General features: G+C 45.2%; 1 protein-coding gene across 3 annotated transcripts in view; it reads right to left on the bottom strand.

The window, feature by feature from the left end:
• Nucleotides 1-14,303, bottom strand: part of KLHL18 (kelch like family member 18) — a 238,982-nt gene that overhangs the window by 8,295 nt on the left and 216,384 nt on the right. For 2 of the 3 annotated variants that reach the window (XM_069210941.1, XM_069210942.1), the window contains exon 9: nucleotides 900-1,011. The exons of the other annotated variant lie outside the window; for it this stretch is intronic. In XM_069210941.1, coding sequence (XP_069067042.1) covers nucleotides 900-1,011 — 112 coding nt within the window. The remainder of the gene's footprint in view (nucleotides 1-899; nucleotides 1,012-14,303) is intronic. 3 annotated transcript variants of the gene reach the window in all.

Raw genomic sequence — 14,303 nt, 5'->3', positions numbered from 1 at the left:
AAATCAGCATGTCAGTATTCCCGAGGGCAATTGACTGTGCAAAAATGAAATGGGTAAAAGTAGGACTTTATTTACAGCGTTATTTAAGTGTTCAACACTATCAGACATCAACATTTGTAAAAACTCAACTATTTTAAATCTTTATGATAAATGGCCAAGAAAACACTTATTAGTTTGTTCCCCAAACACAAAACATGCCATAAAAGATTCCTTAAAAAAAAAAAAAAAAAAAAAAAAAAAGAAATTCTAGCTATAGAAGATACAGGGTTGACAGGTGACCAGATAACACCAGAAGGCAACATCCCAGTCCTCAGATTTCCTTTTACAAATGGTTGTTTATAGGTGACGCACCAATTTTCTCAATAAGATAAAGGACTAAATACTAGGAGTCCCAGAGATATGGAGTAATGTAATTAATTTTGGGCAAAAGCTAGGCATAAATTACCAAACACTGTTTACTGTCTTTGTAGATAGCAAAAACCTTTAACTATTAATTGTATTACTTTATCAATTATATTACTATTTTAATATTATCAATTATAACTCGTTTTAGCGTTAATCAGGTCCAATCATTGCTGGATATCTTCTACACCAAATATGCACAATCTTATAATTAAACCATTATTAGTCTCCTAGTACTGCTTATACTTGAATGGAAAAAAAGCTAAAAAGGTAAGAAACTTAACATAGGAAGTAGAAACCACAGGAGAAACCTTACTATTAAAAAAGCCCTAACTGCATTCCTTCCCTTAAACAATGTGTTGTGAAACATACCCTAGAACATAAAGAGACAATATTATACACAATGCAGTCATCATACAGAGAAAATTTCAATCACAGGACAGGGTCCTTCAAAACAAATATCCTATCTCATTATAAGGAAAAACCTTTAAACGTACAGTGTTGAAGATCTGTAGGCCATCATGCCCTCCTGACACGTAGATCCTGCCTTCAAACACTGCGATTCCAGATGCACTGCGATTGGAACTCATGGGTGTAACAACTGTCCACCTGGCCAAAAAGCATATTAAAATATTACAAATTAAAATGTCCCTGCTGTCATTAAATTAAGATAAGTACTTCACAAACTCAAGCTGAGAGGGATCACCATTGGCTCAGAACTGCCATTCACACATCCAGCTACCCAAGAAAGCTCATCACAGAGCTTTCTTGGGCATAACCCTATCTGGAAGGGAAAATGGTTCTCAAACCGAGGACCACAAACAAAACATTTGTCCACTAATTCCGGGTCCGAATAATCTGACCCTAGAGCAAAGAAGCTCTTTTCATACCAGCTCACTGACAAGTTTGTGTTGTTAATGGAGACCAGAGATGATGAGGATGCTACTAAGGATGCATATCTCCTCTTAACTGTAATCATCAATGCGGTCATTCTTGTGGTAATAAAATTTAAATGTTCTCTTTTCCCTCAAGCAGTATTTAGAAAATAAGTTCTGAAAATAAAGTTAAACAGGATACAGTTTACCAAAAATTACTGGAAGGAGGGGATGCAGTGGTCTGTTGGACGTAAGAAACACCACATCAACGACCATTTTTCAGCCAAGAATCCAAACTTGTGAACCACAGTGCTTGAGCCAGTGGTTGCAAGTGGGGCCCACTGGCACTCATTTTTGAGAATCCACACTTATTGTTCCACAAAAGACCTTTTATCCAAAGTAAGAGACAAAAAGGGGAAGAGTAAAATGGAAAAACTGTGGTAAACGACAAAAGCCGGGAAGGAAAAGAACCTGAATGAACGAGATAAAGGGCACAATTTCTGGTGGTGGATTAAATAAGTATGAGATGGAATCAAAGCTATAAATCCTAGCATTCGGCAACCATAGCCATTTGACAGCACTGGCTCTAGGCTTTTGAACATAACTTAAGGCCCCACCACTTTGTTCTACACATTAAGTACTGGTGAACTATATACTTAAATACTTTTCCAGCAAGTTGAAGGGATTCTAAGAGTCTACAGAACTAGCCAGTTTGTCAAGGCTATTTGTTCAACTAAGCTATATGCTGCAGAAGCTGTGTAACAAGGCAGACTTGTCAATTTGCAACACCGGAATTCACAACCGCCAGAGTGGGCCTGTGCTCTTATTTTTCTTACAGGCATAAACCACTAGGGTCAACACAAATACCATACTGGCTTTAAAAATATGCATGCTTTTGCGGCTTCACAAGCCTCTTATTCGTCAGATAAGGGGAAATAGAATTAGCAACAAACATTGGCAAAGTTAATAGGTTTCACCTATGCCAGATCTATTGGATTTATCCATTTTATTTTATGTGCTGCACAGCAGCGCGAACTGCTGTGCAACATGGCTGAAAGTTTTGTGTTTTTTTTTTAAAGCGATCTTACGTGTGTTAAGTCGGTACCAGAGTCAATTATGTTACCACAAAAGGAAATGGTCAATGGGAATTCTCAACCTTGAATTGAATTAAAGTGTGTTTTTGCACTCTTAAGTGCTCTAAACTTGAGCATATCAAGGTATGGACTATTTAGTCATTTATATTATTCTACCAACTTCACTGAGTTGTGCACATAGAACATGTTCTTTCGGCACATGTATTGCTTTTACATTGGTAAACAAACTCATGGAAAACTACGTTAAAGGGAGGTTCACAGCGATTCCACAAGTCATCATGCATGTGTGTGCAAGCAGTCAGGTCTTCCTTCAAGTTTCTGGGAAAGACTCATTTTGTCACGTCTTGCAGTCTGATAATCTTCCAATAGTGTATACTGGCCTGGATGCGTCAGAGTGACATTTGCCTGCTATGGCCTAAGCTTTAAGTGATCTGTGTGTGTGTAGAGGAAATACTGAATTGCTGCTGTTGTGATGTCCCTTTTTTGTATTCAAGAGAAGCTCATATTGCATCTGTCAACGCTATACCAGATCTATGACTGAGACGAACTAGCAGCAATCAATCAAATGTTTATAGAACGCAGCAAATCACCCATGAGGGTTTTGAGGTGCTGGAGCGGTATGCTGCTGCGTGAAGGAATGATCATTCGAACATCCTGGTCTTAAGTTCTCTTCTGAATCGGTGGAGTGACAGTGTAGTCCTGAGGTGCAGCGGGAGGTTGTTTCAAGTCTTGGCGGCCAGGTGTGAGAAGAAGCATCCTCTGTTGTAGGTTCAACTGACCCATGGAGTGTCTGTGAGGGAGATGGAAGCTGACTGGAGGTGTCTGTTGGTGTAAGGTGTTTGTTGATGTATGCTTGGTCTTCGTTGTGCACGTTGGTTACCTGTGTGGTGCACCTATTCTTTGTGCTTTGCTTGTGAGGTAATCCAGCACCTTTGTCCTATGTCATGTACATGTCCTCTCTGTAACGGAGTACTGTAGCAGTTGAGCACATGATTCTACAACTGATTTCTTCTGCATCTTGTTACAGCATATCAGTAATTGCATATCTGGCTATGCATATCCAGTAAAATAAAGAAAAGAACTTCATCTGCTTATAAATAATATCAAGTGAAATCAATTGTCACCTTTGGACAGCAACAGCCAGCTCAAATAACTGTTGTCAACTATTCAACAACATGCTATTCTGAGCTCCAATGACTTGCTGTTTTGGAGTCAGTGTCACTGCAGCAGTGCCCTTGTATTTAGAGGTGTATTGTCAAACTGCGACGACCCACTGCAAACCAACGAGTGGGCCTTAACATTCTCACCACTAAAAGAGTAAATGCCTAACTAACAATACATGTGCCATCATACCCCCAAAGAAACATATTTCAATAGCAGTAGAGTTTGAGCTTGCTGCCAGCATCTGGGGCCCGCATGGGCACTGCAGAGGTGTGTGTTATGTGGAGCCCTGCTTACAACTGCAGGGCAGATGAGTGCTCCAGTTCATAATCAAGCCATCAGTAAAAAAACGTTTACTGTAGACTTCGTGCAGTGTACTGGCTGCAGCCACATCTTCCTCAGAATGGCCCGCTCCACCAGACTGGAAAAAAACCTGAATACAATGCAGTGCTTAATAACCCTAACTACAAAAGGTACACCACACACTGACCTTTAACAATGCCCTCTATAAATGCAGCACTCAAGACTAATATAGTGGTTCTGAAGGCAGTAAAAGACACCTAGCAGCCAAGTTGTCATAAGTAATAGGACGCCTTTTTTATCCAACATTAAACTGCATTATGGTTATTGTAGTTTTGAGTGGTTTCCAGTGCGGGGGCTCGGAAAACCCTGGTATGGAACATGCTGTGTCACACGTGACAGAGTCACATCTGAGCTATGACTAGATGAGACTTGCCGTTTACAAAGAGATGACTGCAGTAGGCACGCTGTTAATCTAACGAGGTACAAACTGCATGCAACAAAATTTCACATTTTAGAATACAATGAGGGAAAATGCAGAAACAAAGCCCGACAGCTTAAATTATAGTGGTAGGTTTTTGTTGTTTGTTAACTAGTAGGTAACAGCAAACAGCACAAGCATAAGCAGTGGGTCTCGCGTTGGCTCGAGTTAGAGCTATTATTGTTGTAAATTCCTAACTGGACTTTTCTTGCCACATAAATTGAAAATTTCAAGTAAAACAGTTGACATAAGCGAGCTGATTCAAATCGCCAGACGTTATGAGCGTGAGTGCGAAGGAGAGAGACAAAAGGAAAAAGAAGTATGCTCGCAGTCAAAGGTATCAGCAAAAGTCCAATTATCCATGTAACAGGGTCGATGGCCAAGGCGGTAAAAAAAAAAAAAAAAAAAAAACTGCCCACGGAGGGACAAAACCGTAAAGCATTTCCCAATAATAACTAAGGATTTTTGAAAGGCAAGCCCATGCGCAGCGGAACTCCAGCTTTACGAGTCAAAAATACATGAGGCACACAGCCAATTCCCTGGAGACGCATGGCTAGAATACGATAAAAGTTTCAGGTTAAAAATGCAGGCCCACCCAAAGATGGAGTGGAATGAAAAGGACATGTCCCTTTGGCTACCATACACAAAATGATGGTAGCCAAAGAGGTTAGATCCTGTGCGGGGAGGGGGGATGAACATGCCTTTTCGGAACACTCACCACAAAGGAAAGCACGAGAAACTCAAATCACTTCATAGATTCAAGCCCTGGCACAGTGGTAAGGGTCAGGGGGACAAGGGATCACAGGCTATCTGTTGGAAATTTGAAACAGATTAATGCACATGGGGATAGAGCTGTAAGTTCAGGAACAGTTGTTCGTCATGCGGGGGTGGGGGAGGACCACCCAGCAGCATCACGCAGGAAAAGCAAACAGCGATCAGATAAGAAAACGAAGAAAAATAAACTTTAAAGATAGTTTTTCAACACTGGCACAGGCCGGGATTTGGAGAAATTATAAATTAGCCAGATCCCCGATTAACACAGAATTTCGGAGAAAGCTAGCAAATGAGTACTACAACAAGAAAGAAGCAGAGCTATTAGTGAAAGGATTTGAAGAAGGTTTCAGGATTCCAGTGAGAGGTCAAATAGTGGGGAGCACTGGCAAAAACTTAAAATCATCAATGGAACACCCAGAAGTGGTTCAGCAAAAAATAGAAAAGGAGCTGAGTCTGGGTCGCATCGAAGGGCCTCTTCCCGTCCCCCTTCCCCTCCCCAAGGACTTAATAATTTCACCTGTGGGCGTGGTACCAAAGAAAGAGGCAGGACCATACAGGCTCATACACCATTTATCATTCCCAGAAGGTGCATCAGTAAATGACAGCATCCCCACTGAATCATGTTCAGTAGGTTACGGCACTGTAGAAGATGCCATTGATATGATAAAGTCAGCAGGCAGAGGGGCCCTATCTCATGCGCTTACTTCGAGCAGTTTAGTACATTTTTGGAATGGGCGCTGCATAAAAAACATCCATCTGGGGAAAAGATGCATTACCTGGATTATTTCTTATTTGTCAGTAAAGCAGACACAGGCGAATGTGGCAGTTTGAGGGCTTTTCAAAACCTGGCAGTAGAAACAGGTCTCCCTTTGGCAGCAGAAAAAACTGTAGGCCCAGCGACAACAATAGTTTTCTTGGGCATCAAACTAGATTCAATCGCAGGAACTTCCAGGATCCCGGAGTACAAGGTGTCAGAGCTAAGGGAGGAGATCAGGTCTTTGTGATGGAAGCAGAAAGCAACCCTTGGGGAATTACAAAGGATGGTTGGAAAACTGAATTTTGCAGCCAGGGTTATCCCGGCGGGGCGAGTCTTTGCTAAGTGTTTATACAGACGGACATCAGGCTTGCGCGAGAAACACCACCATGTCAGGCTAGAATCAGGAGTAAAGAGCGATTTGGCAGGTGGGATTCCTTCCTGGACCAATTCAATGGTCTGCTTACTTCGAGAGAGGGCTGGCTATCAGCCAATGAGATAGCATTGTTCACAGACGCCGCAGGCAGCTGTGGGTTTGGGGCGCTGTTGGGCACAGAGTGGTGTGCAGGCAAATGGCCGGTCAGGTGGTACGAGCTGGGAATAACCAGGAACATCACATTCTTTGAGCTGTTTCCCATAGTGGTAGCCCTTACAGTCTGGAAAGATAAACTGCAGAACATGAAACTAACTATGTGGTCAGACAACCTAGGAGTGGTACTAGCCATAAACAAGGGATTGGTATCTTGTCCTGACACGCTGAGACTTTTGAGGCGAATGGTGAGCCTTCAACTCAAGGGAAATCTGGATGTCAGGGCCAGACATGTGCAGGGCATTAAAAATTCATGGGCGGATGCTCTCTCTCGTTTCCAGATGGAGAGATTCAGGAAGCTAGCCCCGGGGCGAGACAGGCAATGACATCTTTTCCACAAGGGTCTGTGGGAGCTGGCAGAGCAGACTTGTCAATATTAGTTTGCAATGCGCTCAAGACAGAGACACAAGAGGTACTCCAAATACGCCAGGTCACTGATGGAAATAGGAGGGTTATAGTCGCTTAGGGATCCGGTGGCGACCAGACTGGCAGTGGAACATTTCAAATGGGCCTAACAGCAGGGGAAGACTAAGTCTTGGGCCCATGGCCCACCAGGCAGCAGTGTCTCATTTTTCAAAGATTCAGACGAGGACAGATCCTACAGCCTCACACTACATTAGAACAGCCGTGAAGGGCTGGAAACGGCCCGAGGGACCTAAACAGAACAACAGACACCCCATAGATTTCAATAGGCTGACACTATTGATAGATGCATTGGAGACGGCGGCAGATAACCCATATGAGTTAGGTCTATTCAGAACAGTTTTTACTACAGCTTTCTTTGGGGCTTTTCGCATAAGCAAGATAGTAGTCACAGCTAGGAGAATGGGCAGCGGAAGTTGCCTCCATGCTGAGGACTGCAGACTAGAGTCCGACAGGGTTCGTTTTTACTAAGGAAGGCGAAAACTGACCAGCGAGGCAGGGGCACTTGGATTCAGCTAACCTGCATAGCAAAACCAAATTACTGCCCAGTCTGTAGCTTAAAAAACTACCTGACCTCGCACCCTGGATCGCCGGGCCCTCTTTTTATGCACAACAATGGGGATTGGTTGAGCAAATACCAGTTCTTGGAAGTCATGTGCAAAGCATTAAGGCAAGGAGGCTTGCCACCAGCAGTTTTTGGCTCACACTCTTTTCGCATAAGGGCAGCCGCAACAGCAGCAGACTTTGGGTTAGAAGACAACGCCATCAAGGCAGTGGGTAGGTGGCACTCTAAAGCATACAAAAGTTACGTACGGCCACATTTAATATAATGGGGCCTTGCCACCCCCATTTTCTCCTGATAGAATGTGTCTCTGATTACATTGACAGGTGCACCACCCAGGACAGTATGGGATGTTGGGCACTCCTTCATTTCTAGATTACAGGCATGGTGAAATCGGAACGTCAACAACGTGAGAAGAGACCTAGCGGCAAGAAACATCACATGGTGGGGTTTACCCAGCATGAAGTGGGTCCAACTCTCACAGACAGTGCAAGGGTTATTAGAGACAGCTCAGAGACAACCAGACATAATAATCATACACCTGGTGGGTAACAACTTGGCCCCGTTGGGGAGGAAGGTCCTCCTGAACGAGATTAGGCAGAGTTGGACAGAAATAACAAGGTTATGCGGCAGCACCACAACCATCATCATCCTCTGGTCAGAAATAATCCAGAGGATCAATTGGCAAGGGGCTTTGGCAAGCAAGGCAGTGGACAACTCCAGGAGGAAGTTGAACATTGCAGTCTGCAAGTACTGCAAAGCAAACAGGCTGGAGAGCATACGCCATGGCCTGATCCACCCCAGACGACCGGAGGTGTACGCACCAGACGGCGTGCACCTATCAGCGGAAGGAATGAAGATTTTCTGGGCAAACTTGGCTGCAGAAATGGCACAGTCAGGCAGCGCATAAAAAAAGAAAAAAAGAAAAAAAAAAAAAGAAATGGGGGGAGCTGCCCGGAGACGTGAGCCTCTCAGGCAGCGTGGCGGTAATTAAAGGAGGTTTTACCAAAATTGACGGTAAGCACACCTAGTAAGGCGGTGTGTAAATGGAAGGCCACACACCTGGGGATGCCTTACAGCAGGGTGAGAGTCCAGCTAAGGGGAGTAAGCGGAACACGGCACTCGCAGCCCAGACCCGCCAGGACGGATGGCAGGGCACACACACGCGCAAGGTAGCGAGTTGGGCCTCAATCCAAAAAGAGACTACCCTCTCAGAGAAACAAGGTAAAACGAACACTATGGACTGAGCCCCCACCAATACGAAATGTGGGACTGCCTACAGACAAAAGGGATAAAACAGACATGACAAACAGAGGCCAGGACTCAAAGGCCGATCACTCACTGCCATTTCTGGATGCAAGAGCTACATGGTGATTTTGAATTGATATTGTTGATTTATGAGACCACAAACTAAGTGTGATGACTTAATAACAGAATTATGATTTGAATAGCAGTTGATAAGGGCTATGTGACAAAAATTAATGCCTCGCCACAACAAATGATTTTAAATACTTATGGGCAATCGCATATGTGTCTTTTTAATAAAGCTGCCAAGTTATATCCACTAAAAAATGTTGCACAGTGCCGGCTTTGTCTTTGAACGCCATTGGTGGGGAAAAGCATGGGTAAGATAAAGTACTGGAGTGAGACAAGTGCAGGAGTTAAAGCTGCACATTATTAAAAGTGAATGTTTGCTGCATGCACTGATGAGGCAACCAAAGGGAGGGGAGAGTTGGCAAGCAGCAAAAGGAAGGAGGTGGTTGGGCGGACGGGGCACCCACTAACAAATGTGGCATAAAAGCAGCCGGCAAAACAATTGACATAGCCAAAAGGTCTCGCATTTTAGATGTGATTGCACTTGCACTATTGTTTGCATTTCTATGGTGTTATTGATTAGCATCTCGCATTGCCACTACAAGCGAAAAATACCCCTAGATGTGTGTGAGGCCGTACTCACGCATCAAAATACTGAAGGACGGTTGTGGGCTGTGTTCAGAGCATTAGTCAGGTCCTTGTATTAGACTACAGCAGATATGCTTTATGAGATCAATTGCCCATTGTGTTGGAATCAATAAGCGCTGGGTTGGTGTGGGGCTGCGGAAGAGAGGGAAAGGTAGAGAAAGAGGGGTAGAAGTAGAGAGAGAGAGAGAAGTGTAGAGAGGTAGAAGTGTTGAGAGGTAGAGGCGTAAAGAGGTAAAGAGAGGTAGAGGTATAGAGTTAGTAGTAGACCGGTAAAGGTTGAGAGACAGAAGAGGCGTAGATGTAGAGAGAGGTAAAGACAGTCAGAGAAAGATAAAGGCAGAGAAAAGGGTAGACAGAGGTGAGAGGTGTAGAGAGGTAGAGGTAGGCAGAGACGTAGAGAGGGGGGTAGAGTGAAATGTAGAAAGGGGTAGAGGCAGAGAGGGGTACAGAGGGATAGAGGTAGACAGAATGATAGATGTAGAGCGGAAGAAGTAGAAGTGGAGGGAGAGAAGGGTAGAGGTAGAGAGAGGGACAGAGAGAAAAGGGTAGAGGTATAGGTAGATGTAGGGAGGTAAAGGTAGATAGAGAGATAGAGGTGTAGAGAGGTACAAGTGAAGAGAGGTATAGGTGGAGGGAGAGAAGGGTGGAGGGAGAGAGAAGGGTACAGGTAGAGAGAGAGTTAAAGGTGTAGAGAGGCAGAGGTGCAGAGAGGGGTAGGTAGAGGTAGGGAGTAAAGGTAGAGAGAGAAAGGTGTAGAGAGGTAGAGGTAGAGAGGGTGGTAGGTAGAGGGAGAGAGGGGTAGAGGTGTAGAGAGTGGTAGAGGTAGAGTAGGGTAGAGGTGTAGAGCGGTAAAGGTGGAGAGAGGGAGAAGGGTAGAAGTAAAGTGAGAGAGGGAGAGGTGTAAAGAGGCAGAGAGGGAGAGGTGGAAGAAGAGAGGTAAAGGTGTAGAGCGGTAGAGAGGCAGAGGGAGAGAGAGAGTTAGAAGTAGAGAGGGGTAGAGGAAGAAAAGGCTAGAAAGGGAGGTATAGGTAGAAGTGTAGAGAGGAAGAGAGGAAGAGGTTTAGAGAGGGGGGTAGAGGAGTAGAGAGGGGGTAGAGAGACGGGTGGAGGTGGAGAGGTATAGGTGTAGAGAGGTAGAGAGGTAAATATCTAGAGAGGTAGAAGTGTTGAGGTGTAGAGATGGAGAGACAGATGTGTAGAGAGGCAGAGGTGTAGAGAGGCAGAGGTAGAGAGAGGAGTAGAGGTAGAGAGGGTTAGAGTCAGAGGTGGACAAATGCAAAGAGGGATAGAGGTAGAGAGTGAGGTAAAAGTGTAGAGAGGTAGCAGCATAGAGAGGCAAAGCTGTGGAGAGGTGGGGAGTAGAGGGGTAAGGGTGTAGAGGTAGAGGTAGAGAGGCAGAGAGAGGAAGAGGTAGAGAGGGGTCGATGTAGAGAGAGGGGTAAAGGAGGGGTAGAGGTACGGAGAGAGGTAGAGGTGTAGAGAGGAAGCGGTGTAGCGAGATAGGTGTGTTGAGGTACAGAGAGAGGGGAAGAGGTAGAGAGCTAAAGAGAGGGGTAGAGGGAGAGAGGTAGAAATGTAGAGAAGTAGAAAAGGCAGAGAGGTAGAGGTAGAAAGAAGTAGGGTGAGGGAGAGTGAGGGGTAGAGGTATAAGTAGTGGGGGTAGGGTGGTAATGGTGTTGAGGTGTACAGATGAAGTGATACTGGGATAGAGGTAGGGGTACAGAGATGCATAGGTACTGAGAGGGGGTAGAGGGAGGTAGAGGGGGATAGAGAGGTAAAGGTGTAGAGAGGGAGAAGTAAAGAGTGGTGGAGGGAGAGAGAAAGGGAGAGAGAAGGGGGAGGTAGAGTTGTAGAGAGAGATAGAAGTATAGGTGTAGAAAGAGGTAGAGGGGGTAGAAGGAGGCAGCGGTGTAGAGGTACAGAGAGATAGAGAGGGTGCAGCGAGAGAGAAGTAAGGGTACAGAGGAGGAGTAGAGGGAGAGAGGGGTAGAGGTAGAGTGAAGCAGTGGTACAGGAAGAGGGGGGGAGAGAGAGAGAGAGAGAGAGAGAGAGAGAGAGAGAGAGAGAGAGAGAGAGAGAGAGAGAGAGAGAGAGAGAGAGAGAGAGAGAGAGAGAGAAAAAAAAAAAAAAAAAAGAGAGAGATCCAAGAACAAAGTGCCATCACAAATGAAACCTTTGGTGCCTTTCGAAACATTGTTTTCACTGGTGTGGTGTGAACACATTGCTAAGGACAACCAAAAGAACACTAAGGCTGCAATGCCCAGACGGGAGGAGGGGGCATCACACACTGTAACAAGAGGAAGTGTAAACAGATTGCAATAGTGGTCATGGCTAAAATTCATAGACTGAATACAGCATGTCTTGCAGACAGCACATGTGCACAACCTAGGCTCGACCTAAAAGTTAACTTTGCATGCGTGTGCCCTGGCAGTCATCCAGCTTAAACTGCACCCACGAAGTGTAGGATTTGGTAAAACAGTGCCCAGGGCAAACAATGTATTGGCTTATGCTCTTAGTACGAGATAAGGCTCTGCATACAAAGCTGCACATATTATTAAAAGTGAATGTTGGCTGCATGCATGGATGAGGCAACCAATGGGATGTGAGTTGTTAAGCAGGGACAGGAAGGAGGTGAGACAGGGCAACCATCTACAAAACCATCAACAAAAGCGGGCGTAATGACAGGCTGCAAAACAATGCATTTTGGTGAGTGCTTCATTTAATAAAAATAAAAATAAAAAGTACTTTTGCAGGTGCGTGGGCACCGGAAGCTGTATTTGGTTCAGGTTCCATGGCAGGACAACGGCGGCAAGAAGGATGCGCTGACCAGCAAAGTGACGTGGAAGTCTTCGTGTGAGCCAGCCAATGGTAAGTAAAGTGAGGAGGGAGCCATGCTGAAGGAATCCAATGGTAGGTTAAGTGACGTGGGAGCCAGCCAATGGTAAGCGTAGGTAAGGGGTGGTTCTAAGCACTTTTAAGGTTGCACGCCATGCAGACAAAACCTAAAAAACATACAGCTTATACCACTAGAAGATGGGGGAAGAAAGAGAATTTTAAAGAAACAGTGCACCTTTCATTTTGCATGGTGTGTGTGTGTGTGAATGCAACAATACTGCCACTCCAACCAAGGACCGGGTGAGAATCTCTAAGAGTACCCATGCTTTGGAGACTGTGTGTTCCTAGAGAAGTGGGAAGGACTACACTGCCCCTTATTAGCATCTACATCACAAATCCTGAAACAGAGACAGAATAGGCAAGGTGGGTGTTGGGCCTAGAGGTATTGGACTCACTTTAGAGTGCTTAAGGCACCTGCAATTTGGGTACTCCCCAAAGACTGTATTGTGTTGCATTTCTGCTTTCTGTCAATAAAGTACGTGTCTTTTATAAAGATAAGCGCTACACTGTACATTAATCTTATTACATTGCTGGGTGTGATGTTGAGTTCTGACCCCAAGTACCTCTACACTAACCTCCATGACAACCCTGTGACTGCTGCCATCGCTACCACTGAGAATCAAGGTTGTTCTTGGCCCACTCTGCAGAGCAATAGAAGGACAGACCTGGGACAGTAGTCAGGTGACTTCAGCAGAGGCAAAGTACTTTAGCCCCCAAGGCTGTGGCCCAGTAGCTCCCTTCTGCTCAGTGGCCTCCCAAAATGTGTCTGACAATATGCAACACATGCTAATTTAGTGTGAAATGAATTGACATATTACAGACCTGCTAGCTTAAGTGCATGCAGACCAACCCATTACACCTAATTGTTGAAAACTATGTACCAGTAACTTCACCAGAGATAACTGAAGGGAATAGCACAGTTGAACCATGCAGCAATTACGCTGGATGAGAGCAGCTAACAGCAGAGAAACAGGTCCTCTGGAAAGCCACAGCAGGAGCTTCTGGTGGGGCCCTCATTCCAATGTCAGAGGTGCTGAATGAGAGTATGCCTAGAGACTTCAGCAACCCTGGTCTGGGTACTCCTGGGGTAATTAACACTTAGGGGTCCCAGGGCAGAGGCAACTAGCAGTCCTCTTGTCCCAGTGAGTGGCTCTGGTAACAGCAATACATTTCCCCAATCTGTCCTGGCATGCAACTGTTGTCACCAGATTGGGTGCTGAGGTCTTTATGGCCTTGGCTGCCAGGTGCTATCTTTGACACGTAATGACAACGATTGTCTCAAGTCTTCTTAGCAGGTTGGCTCTGGGGCACTTCAGAGCAGTGGAAGATCCTCTAATCATAACAGGGTACCACAGGTTTAGTAGCCTTTACTTTAGAGGGACTGCTCAGACACGAGCAGCAGAGATTGGCTGTGCTGCAGTCACAATATACATGTTCATGGGAGCACACACAGCGGGTGCTACAACCAGGTATTTATCCTGGATTCAGTCAGGCTTACCAAACTGGCACACATCTCCTGGTGCCTTGGCGGTAACAACAAAGACTGTAAAACAAGACTATAGCTGCACTTTGGCTTTGCCCCAGCCACTTTAATGAAGCTAAACAGAAAGAATGGTGTTTCCCATCTCATTTGGTTGATTTTGATGGCAACTTTGTTGGCCAGACCACTATGCCAGCGTTCCTTCCTCAGATAACTTCACCTGCACGGTTTCCTCGGTCACAGAGACCTCATTGAGGTGGTGAAACTAGCTCTACCGCTATGTCTTCACTAATTCCAGCAGCAGCAAGGACTTGACGTTCTTGGCTGGTGACGTTGTAGCCAAGGGGCATATTAGGTGGCGTAGTATTAAATTCCAGGCAATATCCATGGGAGATGATGGACAGGACCAACTTGTCTGAGGTTCTCTCTTCCCACTGGGTATATTTAGATATAACAAGAGCCTTCCCCTGAAAGGTGTTGTGTGACTAGGTGGATATAACGGAGGCAATTGATTGGAGGTAGAGGAGCCCTTGCCTCCGGTTTCCCTTGCC

The sequence above is a fragment of the Pleurodeles waltl genome, chromosome 10 (genome assembly GCF_031143425.1).
Source record: "Pleurodeles waltl isolate 20211129_DDA chromosome 10, aPleWal1.hap1.20221129, whole genome shotgun sequence".
Lineage (NCBI taxonomy): Eukaryota > Metazoa > Chordata > Amphibia > Caudata > Salamandridae > Pleurodeles > Pleurodeles waltl.
The sequence above is the reverse complement of the archived record's forward strand: the minus strand, read 5'-3'. Positions and strand labels throughout refer to the sequence as shown.